The following is a 13,839-nucleotide window of genomic DNA, read 5'->3' as shown; positions in this document are numbered from 1 at the left end:
AGAGACAGCCGAGCCAGCCGGCCGGGACCATGGAGCCCTTGTCTCTGCAGGACTTCGCGCGCTGCCTGGACCCCGCCTCCCTGCCACGCGTGCTGCGGGTCTACTCCGGAGTCTACTCCGAGGGTGAGCGGGCGCAGCCTCCCGTGTGGACCCGGCCTTGGGACCTGGAGCCTTGGAGTCCAGGCCGCGGCCAGCCCCTGGGGACCTCAGCTTTTGTGTCCGTGCGCTGGGGCCCAGCGCCCCAGGAAGGCGGGCCCTGCTGGGGCTTGATTCCCTCCTCCCCACTTTTCTCTCCTTTTCTTTTCTTTCCTCGCCCCCTCCTCCCTCCCCTCCCCTCCTCTCCCCTCTCTTCTGTTCTTTTCTTTTCTCTTCTCTCCTTTTCTTCCCCACCGCATCCTTCCCTCCTTGGCCCTCTGCTAGACCAGGCGGTACTTGATCTGGCCAGATCTTCACTTCTCAGCGTAAAAGGCTCGTCCTCTCGGAGCCTGCTCCTTGCTTCCCCAGTCGCAGCAGAGAGGATTACACCGCAGGGGCGCTGTCCCTAGTTAGAGCAAGAGCAGGGGGCTGAGAGGCTGTGGGAGGGAGGGAGGGGACCAGCGCTGCGGATGCCTCTGGCTCCTGCCTGACAGCTCGCCCCAGCCCATCCCTTCTCCCGGAGGGAGGACACTTGCGGTGCCACAGCAGCTTCCAGCAAAATGTCCCGAGGGCCCGAGGTGGATCCTAGACCAAGGCTGAGACACTTGGAGGGCCACAGAGGGGCCTCCGCTCACAATGTGTCTCTCCAGGTCCACTTGGGATTTTCATGGATCTGGCCTCCGATTCTAACTCTGGGATCTTCCTGCAGCAGATGCCTGTGACCTGTATGTTCTCCTCCCAGCCCAGGACCAAGCCCCTCTGTCCTCTCGGAATCCCTTGCCTGCCAGTGTCCCAATACCTGGTTCTTCATTCTGCCTGACCTGGGGTGGGGGCAGGTGGCAGACGTTAGGGAGATGTGAAGAACCTGACAGCTGGGGATGTGCAGGTGGGGTGAGTGTGGAGGAGGACAGGTGGCCATAGCAGTAGGGGCAGGCACGGGGCACCCCGAGGGGGTTGTCACCTGCTCAGGAGCACCAGTTTTAGAGGCAAACACCCTGGGCTTGACCCTCAGTTCTGCCTCCTGTTATTTGATCATCTTGAGCAACTCACTCAACCTCTCTGAGGCTGTGTCAGTTTTAAGAAACAGAAACTGCGAAGTGTCATCATTTAGGAAAGAAAAATTGTCTGTCCCCCAAGGGCACTCATGGGTAGTAAAGGCAACCAGGCATCTGCAGCATTTAGCACTGAGCTATCTATATCTATCTATATCTATATCTATATCTATATCTATATCTATATCTATATCTATATCTATATCTATATCTATCTACAGCTGTGGCACTTGCCTAACAGAAGGTCCACATCCTGTGTTGTAGTTAGAACTGTTCTTTATGAGATCTGTGCAATTTCCTGGAGTAAAGTGAGGTTTTCATCAGCTTCTCAGGACTAACGTGAGAGGCCCTAGAGAAGCTACCCTGTGTGGACAGGGGCAGTCAGATGAGCTCAAGGCAGGCTGCCCACAGTTTCCTGTCCTCCTTCAGCTGGATGGGGATCCTGTGTGGTCTGTGGTGAGAGATCTTTATTGAGCACCTACTATCTAAACCAGGAAAATGGGCTGCTGAGCCAGAGGTGGCATCCAGGGCCTTGCCCACTGGGCAGCACCCTGTCAGGGTGCTCTGTTCCTGCATGTGCTTCCTTTAAAAGTGACTCATCTGAAGGAGAAAGCAAAAGGCTTTAGGAGGGCTGGTCCCCACATGGCTCTGTGTAACTTGCAGGGAGCCACTGACCCTCCCTGAGCATAATTTCATAGCTATGTAGTAAAGGAGTTGAGTTCACTGTTCTTTAGGGGTTCTAGGATTTAACAGAGGCTGAGCCCCAGGCTGGCTGCAGGGTGCAGAGGTGGACCAGCCCTACCTGTGAGGAAAAAGATGGAGAAGTGCTCCACAGGAGATATATTCAGAGTAGAGCTTGTTGGGAACAGGGCACAGGTCCCTTGGTGCCTGGACCTTGCCAAATGGGGGAACTGGGTCCATGTCCCCACAGGCTCCATCTACGAGATCTGTGGGAATGAGTGCTGCCTGTCCACAGGAGACCTGATGAAGGTCACCCAAGTTTGCCTGCAGAAGGTGGTCTGTGTGAACCCAGGCACAGGCCAGACACTGGAGCTGCCCCCCAACTTCCAGGGTAAGGAAGCCCCCCTGCCTCCCATGCCTGGCAACCTCCAGGAAGCCTGCAGGAACGCTTGGAGGGCTTGCTGATCCCAGCATCCACTTCTACCTTTCGAGCTTTGCAGCCTCGAGGCCAGGGATGTCCTGAGAGTGGTCTGACAGATACCCTGAGCCTGGTGAGGTTGCACCCTCTTCATGTTGGTCTCTCTAGTCACATCCACTTGTGTTCCCGGCCTCTGTCCAGAGCCTGTCTCTGTGTGCGCTCACACATTCACTCACCTGACATCTGCTGACATGTGTGATGGTCCTATGGAGTCTGGGGCAATGGGGCTCAGGATGGGCCAGGCATGTTAGGTGACAGTGAGCGGAGATCAAGTAAGCACTTCAAAAGTGCTCTAGGAGGAGCAGCCTGTGGGTAGCAGGGGCCAGCCCGCCTGGGGCTGTGTGGTGCTGACATAGTTTGGTGTCTATTTTGAAGGACTGAGCAGCCATCGAGGTTTTAAAAGACACAAGTGAGTTCTACTTTGTATTTTGAAGTTTTTGTTTTTCTTCTGAAATAATTTCTCATTTACAGAAGACTTGCTAGAACTCCTGGACACCCAGCCTCCTGATTCACCAACTGTTAAACCTTCATTACATTTGCCTTCTCTGCCCAGCTTCTCTGTACACACACACACACACACACACACACACACACACCCCAGGTGTGAAAGAAACACACAATAAATATTTCACTTGTAACAAACTGATTACAGTAAGGCTCATTGCCATTAATCCCCCTCAAAATACTCCTCCCAGAGCTGGGGATTTAGCTCAGTGGCACTGCACCTGCCTTTTAAGCACAAGGTCGTGAGTTTGATCCCCAGTACCAAGAACCAACAAACAAAACACTCCTTTCTCTAGACACATTTCTCCCATCATGCTTGCCACTTTCTGAAGCAGCACTGAGAGTCTTATTGGGAGAGGTTCTTTATGGGGTGTGGTCAGACACAGTGAACACTGCTACCCAGGGCCATCCAACAGAAAGGCAGAGTCATAAAACACTGCAGTGTCTGCATCTGCCGTATCCTGTGACTGCAGATCCTCTCCAACATCAAAGTGACCACGAGTGATAAATGTGTGAACTGATTCAGGACATTGAGGTAGCCATGGATGGTACGACCCTCATGAGAGAGCACTGCCAGAACGGCTTCGGAAAGCACAGGAATGATGAGATAAGTGTATTTATCGCAAGTAGTAATATCCTGAAGGAAATCAATAGTGATGTATTTTAATACATTTTTAAAAATTAAATATTCACCCTTTTGGACCACACCCCCATCCAGCACACACCTTTTTTCTGAGCCAGGCATGGTGGCACTTACCTGTAATCCTAGCACTTCGGAGGCTGAGGAGGCAGGAAGATCACAAGTACGAGCGACTTCAAGGCCAGCCTAGACTACACATAGTGAGACTCTGTCTCAAAAAACCAAAAACCAAACTCCAAAATATCAAACAAATTCAGAAAACAGTTTTGATGGCGTACTATTGTCTAACTCACAGTCTATATCCAGATCTTATCAACTACCCCAATACTGTCCTTTACGGCAGGGTTTTCCTTGATCATGAGTCCAACACCAAATTCAGGTCTCCTTCTTTAGTTTCCTTCAGGCTAGAATATTTCTTCAGTCTTTCTTTGTCTTGATATGGACAGTTTTGAAGAATCTAGACCAACCCTTCTTTTGCAGTGCTAGGGATGGAACCCAGTGCCTCTCACGTGCTCAGCGTGTGCCACACCACTGAGCCACATCCTGTCGTCAGACCAGTGCTCCTGGAGCCCGTTCCCAGTCCAGGCTTTTTGATGGTTCTCTGACCAGACTCAGGTGGTGGGTAGGGGAAGGAAACCAGTGCATCCGGAAGCGGTGTTCAGGCCAGTGCAGAGACAGGAGAACGGCTGTGTGGGGAGCAGCGGGGCAGTGCCGGCTGACAGAATGAGGGGGCCGGAGGGCAGCTGACCATAGCTTCTGGGGTTCTAGCTTGGGAGAGAGGGATGGAGGGGGCGGGTTCTGGGTATGTGGGACTGGAGTCATGGCAAGATGGCTGCAGGAATGAGAAGCTGGCCATTGGAGGCAGGTAGGGCCAAGTGGGACGGTGTGAGAGATTCCTGTGTGTCCCATGGGGGCTGGGTCTCTGTTCTGTCCTGTGTCTCTGGTGTTACCACTCCTGCCTTTCACTGTCCATTTGTACCCTGTCCCTCTGCCTGTGGACTCTGGTTGGGGGCCAGTCTGTGCCCAACCTGACTGCCACTCTCTGCTGAACCTCACAGGCTACTTCAGCCCCCTCTCCACCCCAAAGAGCTACAGGACCCTGCAGGAGCTGGTCTCTGCCAAAACTCCGAGCACCACGCTGCTGCCCTTTTGCTTCATGTCTACTCGGAGCATTGTCACAGAGGCTGGGGTGGTGCCCAAAGAGAAGCCCCTCACGCTCGAGGCCATGGAAGTGTACCGCGGGACCCGCTGTGCGCGCTGTAACCTGGGTTCCCAGGGCCTGCAGGTCATCCTGCACCTGCCCCTGACCCTGGAGGGGCCCTTCTGGATATGGGAGCCTGGAGTCCCCCAAACCCTGCTCCAGGTCCTGCAAGACCCAGCCCTGAAGGACCTCCTGCTCACCTGCCCCGTCCTCCCGTGGCACTCTGTGGTCCTGAGGCCGGAATATGAGATCCAAGCCATCATGCACAGTGAGTGCCTGACATCGGGGAGGGGCTGAGGGCTGGAGCTGCTCCTGTGGGAGACATCCCGCTCTGTGGGTAGTAGGGATTATAGGTGGCTTGCCCAGTTTTTGCAGTGTGACAGGGACTTCACACTGAGTGACATCCCAGCCTTTTCTCATTTTTTATTTTGAGACAGGGTCTTCCAAAGTGGCTGAGTTTCCTAGGCTGCACTCAAATTTGTAATCCTCTTGTCTCAGCCTCCCAGAGTGCTGCAATTACAGGCGTCCTTGCCACACCTATATTCTTTTGAAGGAATGTGGGGACCTTTCTGAAGTCCAAGCTCCCAGATTCCAGCTCAGAGCCAGGTTTGGCAGTGGCTGTTAATGAGAGAACACACTCGGGCTGGCTGTGTTAACTCCTTTCTATACATCTGTGCTCTGGAGCTTAGACCCAAGGTTTGGGCAGATGCAAGACGCAGTTTTTCACTGCCACATGAGGTGTGGGGCAGAGAATCCACCGTGGCTTGGTGTGTGACCTCCCATCCATCCTGGCGACCCAGAGCTTTGGCAGGTCGGCTGTGCATATCAGGGAGCAGGGCGAGAGGCCGGCCATGATGGAGGCAGTGCTGACAGAGACCGCCTCAGTCTGTGGTTCTTTCAGGAACTACAGCGGTGATACTGTAGTTCTACTGTCACTACTGCATTCATTAGCTGGGACACTGCTACAGACGGACACTTCCCCTTGTCTACTCTGTGGTAACAGTTGATGCAGGATATTCTGTTTGTAAGAGTCCTCAGATACCTGTTCTTTAAATTTTTAAAAAATTAGAATAGGGCTGGAGATTTAGCTCAGTGGTTCCGCTGCCTGCCTTACAAGCGCAAGGTCCTGAGTTCGATCCCCAGTACCAAAATAAGTAAATAAAATTAGTATCTATTTGTGATATATAATGATGACATTCATCTTAGGGAGTCGGTACGTACACATACTGCATCTTAATTTTTATTCCCCCTTCCCCACCCTCTGCTCCCCCTTTCTCACCTTCTCCAGATCCCCCTCCCACCTCGAGTCCACTTCCCTGTTATCTACCGTTTCTCTTTTATTTTGCTTTTTAAATTATTTATATTTTGGGTTTCTCATATTAAAGAAACTATGTGATGTTTCACCTTTTGTGTCTGACTTATTTCACTTAGCATTATGATCAAAACCAATCCATTTTTCTACAAACGATTCAAATTTTTCCTTCTTTGTGGCTGAGTAGTATTCCCTTGCCCAGAAACCCATTCTACTTCACTCAGACTTAGCCTCTGACCTACCAGCCCTGGCTGGATTCTGCCTGTTTCTCCATCCCTGTTCTGCACACTGCCACTAGCCTGTCCTGAGGAGAAAGAAGCAACCTATTCATCGTTTACCAGCTTTTAAAATAGTGAGTTGGCACTGGGTATGTATGTCCACGCCTGTAATCCCAGCACTCAGGTGCCTGAGACAGGAGGATCATGAGTTGAAGGCCAGCCTGACCTACGTGATAAGAACCTGTTTAAAAAAAATGGCTTTTTAGCATCCTCCAGGTGACAATGTAGAATCTTTTTGAAATCATTTTGAATTCACACAAAATGTCTGCAGTGTGCTTGAACCCACTGATGTGATTCTTGATATTCTTTTTTTTTTTTTTTTTGGTACCAGGGATCAAACTTGGATCCTTGTGCTTGCAAGGCAGGTGGTGGAACCGCTGAGCCAAATCTCTGGCCCCACTGATGTTATTCTTATTGTTGCTCAGATTATCTCAGCTTTGGCCAGCGGGAGCCTCTTCAGGCGAGTTCCTGAATCCTCTTGACAGGCCTGTGTGGGGTGAGCAGGCGTCCCTGACCTCTGTGCAACATGTTCTAGGTTCCTCCTGAACATTTCCTCCCTAGGAACTGAAGTTAGCTCTTTCCAACGGTGCCGCTCTGTGGAAAGAGGCAGCAGGAGACCACAGCATCTGTGAAGTTGGGGCTTCCTGGATCTTTCAACTGTTTTTAAGAATAACCAGAAAAATAGCACGGACTTCCATTCTCTCAGCTTCAACCAGTTATCTCTGGCACTGAGCAAAATTCCCAACTATGTGGTCTGAGGGAGGTCGCCACTCCTGGAAGACGGTGCTGTTATTTGTGAAATGAGGAGAGTTCCCTGACTTGCCTGCATACGGTGTAGCACAAACCAAAGTGTAGCTACTTTTCCTCACAGTATCTTTTTTTGAATGGTACTGGGGTTTGAACTGAGGGAGTTCTCATAGAGCTACATCTCCAGCCCTTTTTATTTATTTATTTTTAATTTTGAGAGAGTCTCACTAAGTCACCGAGTTACCAGGCTGGGGTGCAACTTGTGATCCTCCTGCCTCAGCCTTATCGAGTGTTAGAATTACGGGCATGTGCCGTCATGCTTGGCTTCCTAATAGTCTTTTAGGGCCACGAGTTGAGCTTTAATCAATGCCCAGAGAGGAAGGAGCCAAGATGATTTAGTCAGTGTTTTTCTTGATTTTGTTCTGTTTGCTTGTTTGTTTTTTGGTACCAGGGATCGAACTTGGGACCTTGCGCTTGAGAGGCAGATGGTGGCACCACTTAGCTGAATCCCCGTCCCTGATTTAGTTTTACCTATTTAAACCCAGACAGGATTTTTAAAACCAGTTCATGAAATTACATTTAAAATTAAATTTAAAATTTTAAAGTGATGGAACTGATTGAATATTTGGTGGTATATAGGAGTTATTGAATAATTATGAACACAGCAATGACATCGTGATTATTCCTTTTTTTTAAATTTAATTATCCTCTCTTACAAATTGAAATAGTTCCCCATGGCATGGTGTGATCGTTCTGCTTTAGAATTCTCCAGGGGAGGGGTGAGCTGGGCCTGCAGTTGGAAGCAGATGGGCCATGAGTTAAACTGAAGCTGGGTGATGGATGCATGATGGATGCTATTTTATGAATATTTAAAAATAATTTTTAGCTGAGCATGGTGGCACATGCCTGTAATTCCAGCACTCAGAAGGCTGAGGCAGGAGGATCACTGTGAGTTCAAGGCCAGCCTGAACTACATAGCAAAAACTATATGGGTAAAGAATCTAGCACAGTAGGAAAATATTAGCAGAAAAATGAAAACAGGAAAGAGCTGAGCATTGTGGCACTTGTCACAGCCTGTGGGAGGCTGAGGCAGGAGGATGGCAGGTTCAATAAGAAAAAAAAAAAAAAAAACAAAAAAAAAAAAAAAAAAAAAAAAAAAAAAAAAAAAGTTTTTAAAGTGCTGGGAATGAAGCTCAGTGTGAAGGCCCTGAGTTCAATCCCTAGTGCTGCGAACCAAATCAAACAAACTCAAAAAGCAACCAGCCAAACAAAAGCAGGAAAGAGGCCAGCCTGCTCGGACCAATGCTCTCTGCCTGGGGTGGGGGGCCCACCCCTGGTGCAGCGCATGATGCACCCCTGAGCCGATCCCTCCCCCAACAGTGCGCAAGTCCGTGGTCAGGATCCCCTCCACTCTGGAGGTGGAAGTACAAGATGTCACCGCCACCTCCCAGCATGTCCACTTCATCAAACCGCTGCTGCTGAGCGAGGTCTTGGCCCGGGAAGGCCCCTTCCCCTTGCCCACGGAGATCCTGGAAGTTCCGGAGGGCGCCCCCATCTTCCTCAGCCCGTGGGTGGGCTCGCTACGGAAGGGCCAGAGCCTCTGCATCTACGGCCTGGCCTCGCCGCCCTGGCGGGTCCTGGCTTCCAGCAAGGGCCAGAAGGCGCCCCGACACTTCGTGGTCTCCGGGGCCTACCAGGGCAGGCTGCGGAGGCGGCCCCGGGAGTTTCCCACAGCCTATGACGTCCTGGGTGCGCTGCAGCCCGGCCGGCCCCTCCGGGTGGTGGTGACGAAGGACTGTGAGGCTGGGGACGAGAGCCCTGCGCTGGCTTCCGTGGCTGTGGGCGACCGGCTGGAGGTGTTGGGGTCCGCCCAGGTCCTCGGGACCCAAGGCCAGGACATAGATGTCTTGATGTGCATGCGGCTGAGCGAGGAGGCTGCGGAGGAGGAACAGGAGGCAGTGGAGGACAAGGGCCAAGAGCAGGTTCTGCTGCCCCTCTACCTGCCCTGCGGCTTCGTGGAGGAGATGAGCGATGCCCGGCGCTACAGCCTAGCAGATCTCACTCACCGGTTGCCACTGCCCTGTGAGGTCAAGGTAGTGACCAAGGACACTGGCCACCCTGCCGACCCTCTGGTTTCCTTCCCGGGCCTGCGGCTGGAAGAAAAGATCACAGAACCCTTCCTGGTGGTGGGCCTGGATGCCCATCCGGAGAGGTGCTTCGAGATCCCTCCCCGGTGGCTGGACTTGACTGTGGTGGAGCTGGAGGGGCAGCCGGACCACCTAGCCGGGCCTCTCCCGGTGGCCACCGTGGAGGAGCTGTCTGAAACCTTCTACTACAGTCTCCGGAAGTTACCAGCCAGTGAGAGCCAGGCACCCCCACCCAGGCCCCCGAAAAGCCAGGACCAGAGGGAGCAGAGGAGACAGAGCTGCAAGGAGGGCAAAGCCAAGGTATGGACCTAAGTAAAGAGGGCAGGGGAGGGCCACCTGTTGGGCTCCTGGTGGCTCCTTGTTATGTTTCTTTTAGAATTCTGCAGAACTTGCAGTTTATGAAGTTCCACTTTGCATGTGTTATTTTCATTCCATCCTCAAGCTGGTAGAATTATCCTTATAGGATTGAGATAAGAACTAAGGTCCTGAGAATCATCCAAGGTCCCAAATTAGTGAGAGGCCTGAACTTGAGCATAAACATCCCAGACTCCATTCCAGATTCCAAGTTCATGGAACCTTTCCTCTCTCTGCAGCCCTGCTTTTATCCCCGAGTTCCGTGTGTGTGTGTGTGTGTGTGTGTGTTCACAAGGTCCCAAATTAGTGGGAGGCCCGAACTTGAGCATAAACATCCCAGACTCCATTCCAGATTCCAAGTTCATGGAACCTTTCCTCTCTCTGCAGCCCTGCTTTTATCCCCGAGTTCCGTGTGTGTGTGTGTGTGTGTGTGTGTGTGTGTGTGTGTGTTTGTGTGTGTGTGTGGCGATACTGAGAACTGAACCCAGGGCCTGCACACTGAGCTACATCCCCAACCCCCACCCTCTTTTATTTTTTTATTTTGAGAAAGGAGCTCACTAAGCTGCCCAGGCTGGGCTTGAACTTGTGATCCTCCTGCCTCAGCACCTACACCATCGTAATCAACTCTTGCCCACGGCTGGTCACTGCTAGGCCTTGGCTTCGTGTGTCGAAACCTTCGTGGCTCCACATGGTGTCAGGGTCCTGTATGAGTTGGCTCCAGGCTGGCTTTCCTGGGTCACCACCACTCTGCAGTCCCCACTCTGGCCACACAGGAGCTCCTGAAGGTCCCTCGGGTCCTCGCGACTCTGGTCTGGCTCCTTGCACACACGGGGCCTCTGCGGAGCTGTCCTCTGTCCGTCCTCCCTCGCCCAAGCACATGGTTTTCAGTTAGTTGTACTCAGTCTCTTTCTGACTAGGAAGAGCTGGGTGAGAAAAGACCCCACCTCCTTCGAGGCCAGTGAGCTCCACTGAACTGAGCCAAAAGGAATCGCAGAGGTGGGAACAGCCGGGCAGGGTCAGAAAGACCACGTTTACATGCTTGTCACCATCTGTCACCTGTGCACCGTGAGGTAGCCTCACTAACGTGCTGCTGCATCTCCTGCTTCCTACCAGGTGCTTCCTCCTCAGCAGGTAGCTTTTGTGCACCGTCCCAGCTCCTCTCCCTGTGTCCTCGAGGTAGGCATCAGGCACTGGTATTCTCTGTTTTTCAGTTGAGAAAACAGGCAGAGAGAGGCAAAGTTCACCTGTGCTCACACAGCGAGGACGTGGAAGGTCCAGGCCTTGAAATCTGACCACGGAGCCTGTGCTCTGCTGAGAATGGGTGTGCTGGATAGATAAGCTTCATAGACTATCACAGGCACACTGTTTGGTGACCTTGGGAGACTCATATTTAGCACCATGTAGGGAGCAGTATGGGAACAGAGTAAAAAAGGTGACTCCTGAGCAGTTCCAGCTCATCTCTGTGGAACGTAGAAGGGACAGTCACTTTCTGACCGGCTGGGCCCTGAAACAGGCCTGTAACAGTGCAGAAAAGAACGCAGCAGCATAACGAACCTAGAATCCCCAGTCCCAGCCTTGGCTGCAGACAGAGGGACTTTGGGTCCAGTCATTGCTGATGTCCTAAACAGCACCTTTTTCCGCTCTGGGCATTGATTCTCCATGCTGACCGGGGCAGTGGCCTCTTTTGCTCCCTAAAACATGGTGTGCTGGAGACCACTGGCCTTAGGGGTCCCAAATCTTAGCCCACCTATGGATCTCCCAGGTGAGGACTGGGTGTGTGTGACAAGGTTCACTCTCTTCCTTCATACATTGGAAATCGGAACTAAAACCACTCCTCAGAAGGTCATTTAAGGATTAAGTGAACAGACATGCATGGCATGTTGTAAGAGTTCCAGAAACTTCTTCCTCCTCCTGGGAGCCCTAGCTCTCTCTCTTCTCTTTCTTTCTTTCAAATCTTTGTTTTGTGTGTGTGTGTGTGTGTTGTTTTGCTTTTGGTTGTTTATTTGTTTTTGTTTTTCTTTGAACAGGGTCTTGCTATGTAGTTCAGGCAGGCCTTTAATTCACTAAGCAGCCCAGGCCGGCCTTGAACTCATAGTGACTGCTTTCTTGAGGTGTCTCCACTTTGCTCTTTCACCACTTCAGCAATTCCCAGGCCCCTAAATGGAGAACCCAGGGACACCCCTCTCCAGCCCTCAACCCGATCTGTACTCCCCACTCTGACCTTTTTCTCTCCTGCCAAGGAATATTTCATGTGATTGTAGCAAAACTTCCCGGGGTCCTGAGAAGCCCTACCCTGAAAAGGAAACAGAAGGGAAGCTGAGGAGGTGACACTGTAGCTAAATCATGCTTCATGGACTCTGCTGCTGTTTCCTGGGACCTTGTTGATTTCTGCTTTTTCTCCCAGTCTTCTCGAGACTTAGGACTGCAGTCCCCGCTGCTGCCCAAACCCAAGGCAAAGACTTTGGCAGAGGCCTCCAAGAACGTATACAGCAAGATTTCTCCCCAGAGGAAGGGCCTCTGGGCCATGAAACCCCAAACACAAGACCCAGGTGAGTCCCTTCAACCCTGTCAGCCCTGTCCTTGCTTCTCTCCCTGCTCCTGCTGCCTGCCTGTCCCTCTGCCTCCTGCCCGAGACCCTTTTGAGGTCTCAGTTTGAAGGACAGGCTGAACAGGCTGGGTCAGATAGAAAGGGCGCTAGTCTCTCTCCCATGGGCTCTAGAGCCCTCGCAAAGAAATGAGTTCAATCCCCAACACCCCGCCCTCTCCACGGCATCCAGGGCACTGAAAGGGTTACAGTGTTCAGAGAGAACAAATTGTGGTTTCTAGGCTGCAAAGACTTTAGAGCATCCAGGCCAACTCCTTCCTTGTTACAGGTGAGGAAACTAAAGAGGGGAAGGAACTTGCCTAATGCCAGGGAGTCTCACTGACTGGACTTTTCTTTCCTTTTGCAGTGCTGGGGATTAAACCCAGGGCCCCATTCGCGGTAGGCAGGCACCCTACCAATGTGCCACATTCCCAGCCTGTCCTGGACCCTTACGCAGATATGGATGAACATGACTATGAGGAAGTACTTGAGTGTTTCCAGAAAACTATCTAGGTACTAGGGGAGCCATGCTTCCAAACCGCTGCTTCTCTGGGATTCGGGATACCAGACAACCCTTCTGAGCCTCTAGAAGGCCAGGGATGAATCACAGAAATCAGACTCCGACGTGGAGAGGAACTGAAATGGGGTGGACACTGCGCTGACTTCCTGTGGGTTCTAGGTTCCCACTACTGGGTGGGGGGCTGGGATGTTGGGGCACAGCCTCTTGCATGTGACTCCCTCAGCTTCAGAGCCTTGGTATCCAGAGGAGCATGCTGGGTTCTGCTCAGTCTCGCATCCCCACTGGTGCCCCGGTGATGGACGCAGAGAAGGCAGAGGCCACCAACCCCAGTGCCAGCTGTAGAGGAGACTTGATCCTGATCACAGTGCTGAGAGCCCTTTATGTGTTTGCCACCCTCTTGGGCTTCTCTCCTGCTCCTGCCTTCCTGGCTCTAAGCACTTGGGAGACCAGGGCTGTCTCATCCCATCTCAGCACATGAACATGATTAGCCCTTAGTAAATGGAACTTGCACAAATGAATGGGGAATTTGGCTTCAAGAGCAGAATCTCAGGGCCTCAAAAGCTGATGCTGAAACTCAGGGAGCCAATTTACAAAGAACCTTACAGAGACTCAAAGCTGCAGAAACCAGCAGGTTTCCTTGAGTGGTGCTAAGATATTGATAAAACCATGAGTGGCTATCCAAGAGTGCTTTTTTTCTAAAGCAGTGGAATAAAGATGATGTCTGAGCTTCTGTATGAATATCATTTAAGTTCACTGAGGCAGGAAGATCATAAGTTCAAGGCCAACCTGTTTCAAAATAAAAAGGGCCAGGCCGGGGGTTTAGCTCAGTGGTGCCACCCCCTGCCTCAGAAGCTCAAGGTCCTGAATTCCATCCCCCATACCAAAAAAAAAAGTTGTTGATCCACAATCAAAGTAAAAAGGTCTGGGGATGCAGCTCAGTGGTAGAACTCTCCCTTCAATCCCCAGTACAGCAAACACAAACCTACCTCACAAGACTGACTTGAGGATCAAATGAGATCTTTATAAAGCATGTAGCAGTGCCTGGCACGAGGCCAAGGTCATAGAGCTGTGTCTGTCTCCAAAGCCTATCGGTATCCCGCACCTGTCCGCTGTCTCCTAGTCATGGAACTTGTGTCATGTTTACAATACGCCCTACACCTAAACTGAAGAGAGGGTGCACTGGTTGGAGAGCCCCACTGTCCAGTG

The 13,839-nt window shown here is 51.7% G+C and overlaps 1 protein-coding gene across 2 annotated transcripts; it reads left to right on the top strand.

The window, feature by feature from the left end:
• Positions 1–6: 6 nt before the first annotated feature.
• Positions 7–13,427, top strand: Themis2 (thymocyte selection associated family member 2). Of its 2 annotated transcripts, XM_010632575.2 has the most exons (6): positions 7–123; positions 2,119–2,259; positions 4,549–4,959; positions 8,409–9,475; positions 11,934–12,078; positions 12,481–13,423. In XM_010632575.2, exons 1-6 carry the CDS (start codon positions 30–32, stop codon positions 12,624–12,626), a joined length of 2,004 nt encoding a protein of 667 aa, XP_010630877.1. In that variant the 5' UTR covers positions 7–29; the 3' UTR covers positions 12,627–13,423. The 2 variants fall into 2 exon arrangements, with proteins under 2 accessions (XP_010630877.1, XP_010630885.1); XM_010632583.2 differs by lacking the exons at positions 7–123; positions 2,119–2,259 and adding an exon at positions 2,266–2,419 and having other exon boundaries at positions 12,481–13,427.
• The last annotated feature ends 412 nt before the right edge of the window (positions 13,428–13,839 follow it).

This window comes from Fukomys damarensis, unplaced genomic scaffold (assembly GCF_012274545.1).
Source record: "Fukomys damarensis isolate Sample0158 unplaced genomic scaffold, DMR_v1.0_HiC HiC_scaffold_23, whole genome shotgun sequence".
NCBI lineage: Eukaryota > Metazoa > Chordata > Mammalia > Rodentia > Bathyergidae > Fukomys > Fukomys damarensis.
Note: the sequence above shows the minus strand (reverse complement) of the source record. Positions and strands in the feature narration are given on the sequence as shown.

Coding starts and splice junctions, on each gene's coding strand:
- Themis2 (XM_010632575.2), top strand. CDS start 30: ATGGAGCCCTTGTCTCTGCAGGACTTCGCGCGCTGCCTGGACCCCGCC. Junction 4,960..8,408: donor GATCCAAGCCATCATGCACA/GTGAGTGCCTGA, acceptor CTCCCCCAACAG/TGCGCAAGTCCGTGGTCAGG. Junction 12,079..12,480: donor ACCCCAAACACAAGACCCAG/GTGAGTCCCTTC, acceptor TTCCTTTTGCAG/TGCTGGGGATTAAACCCAGG.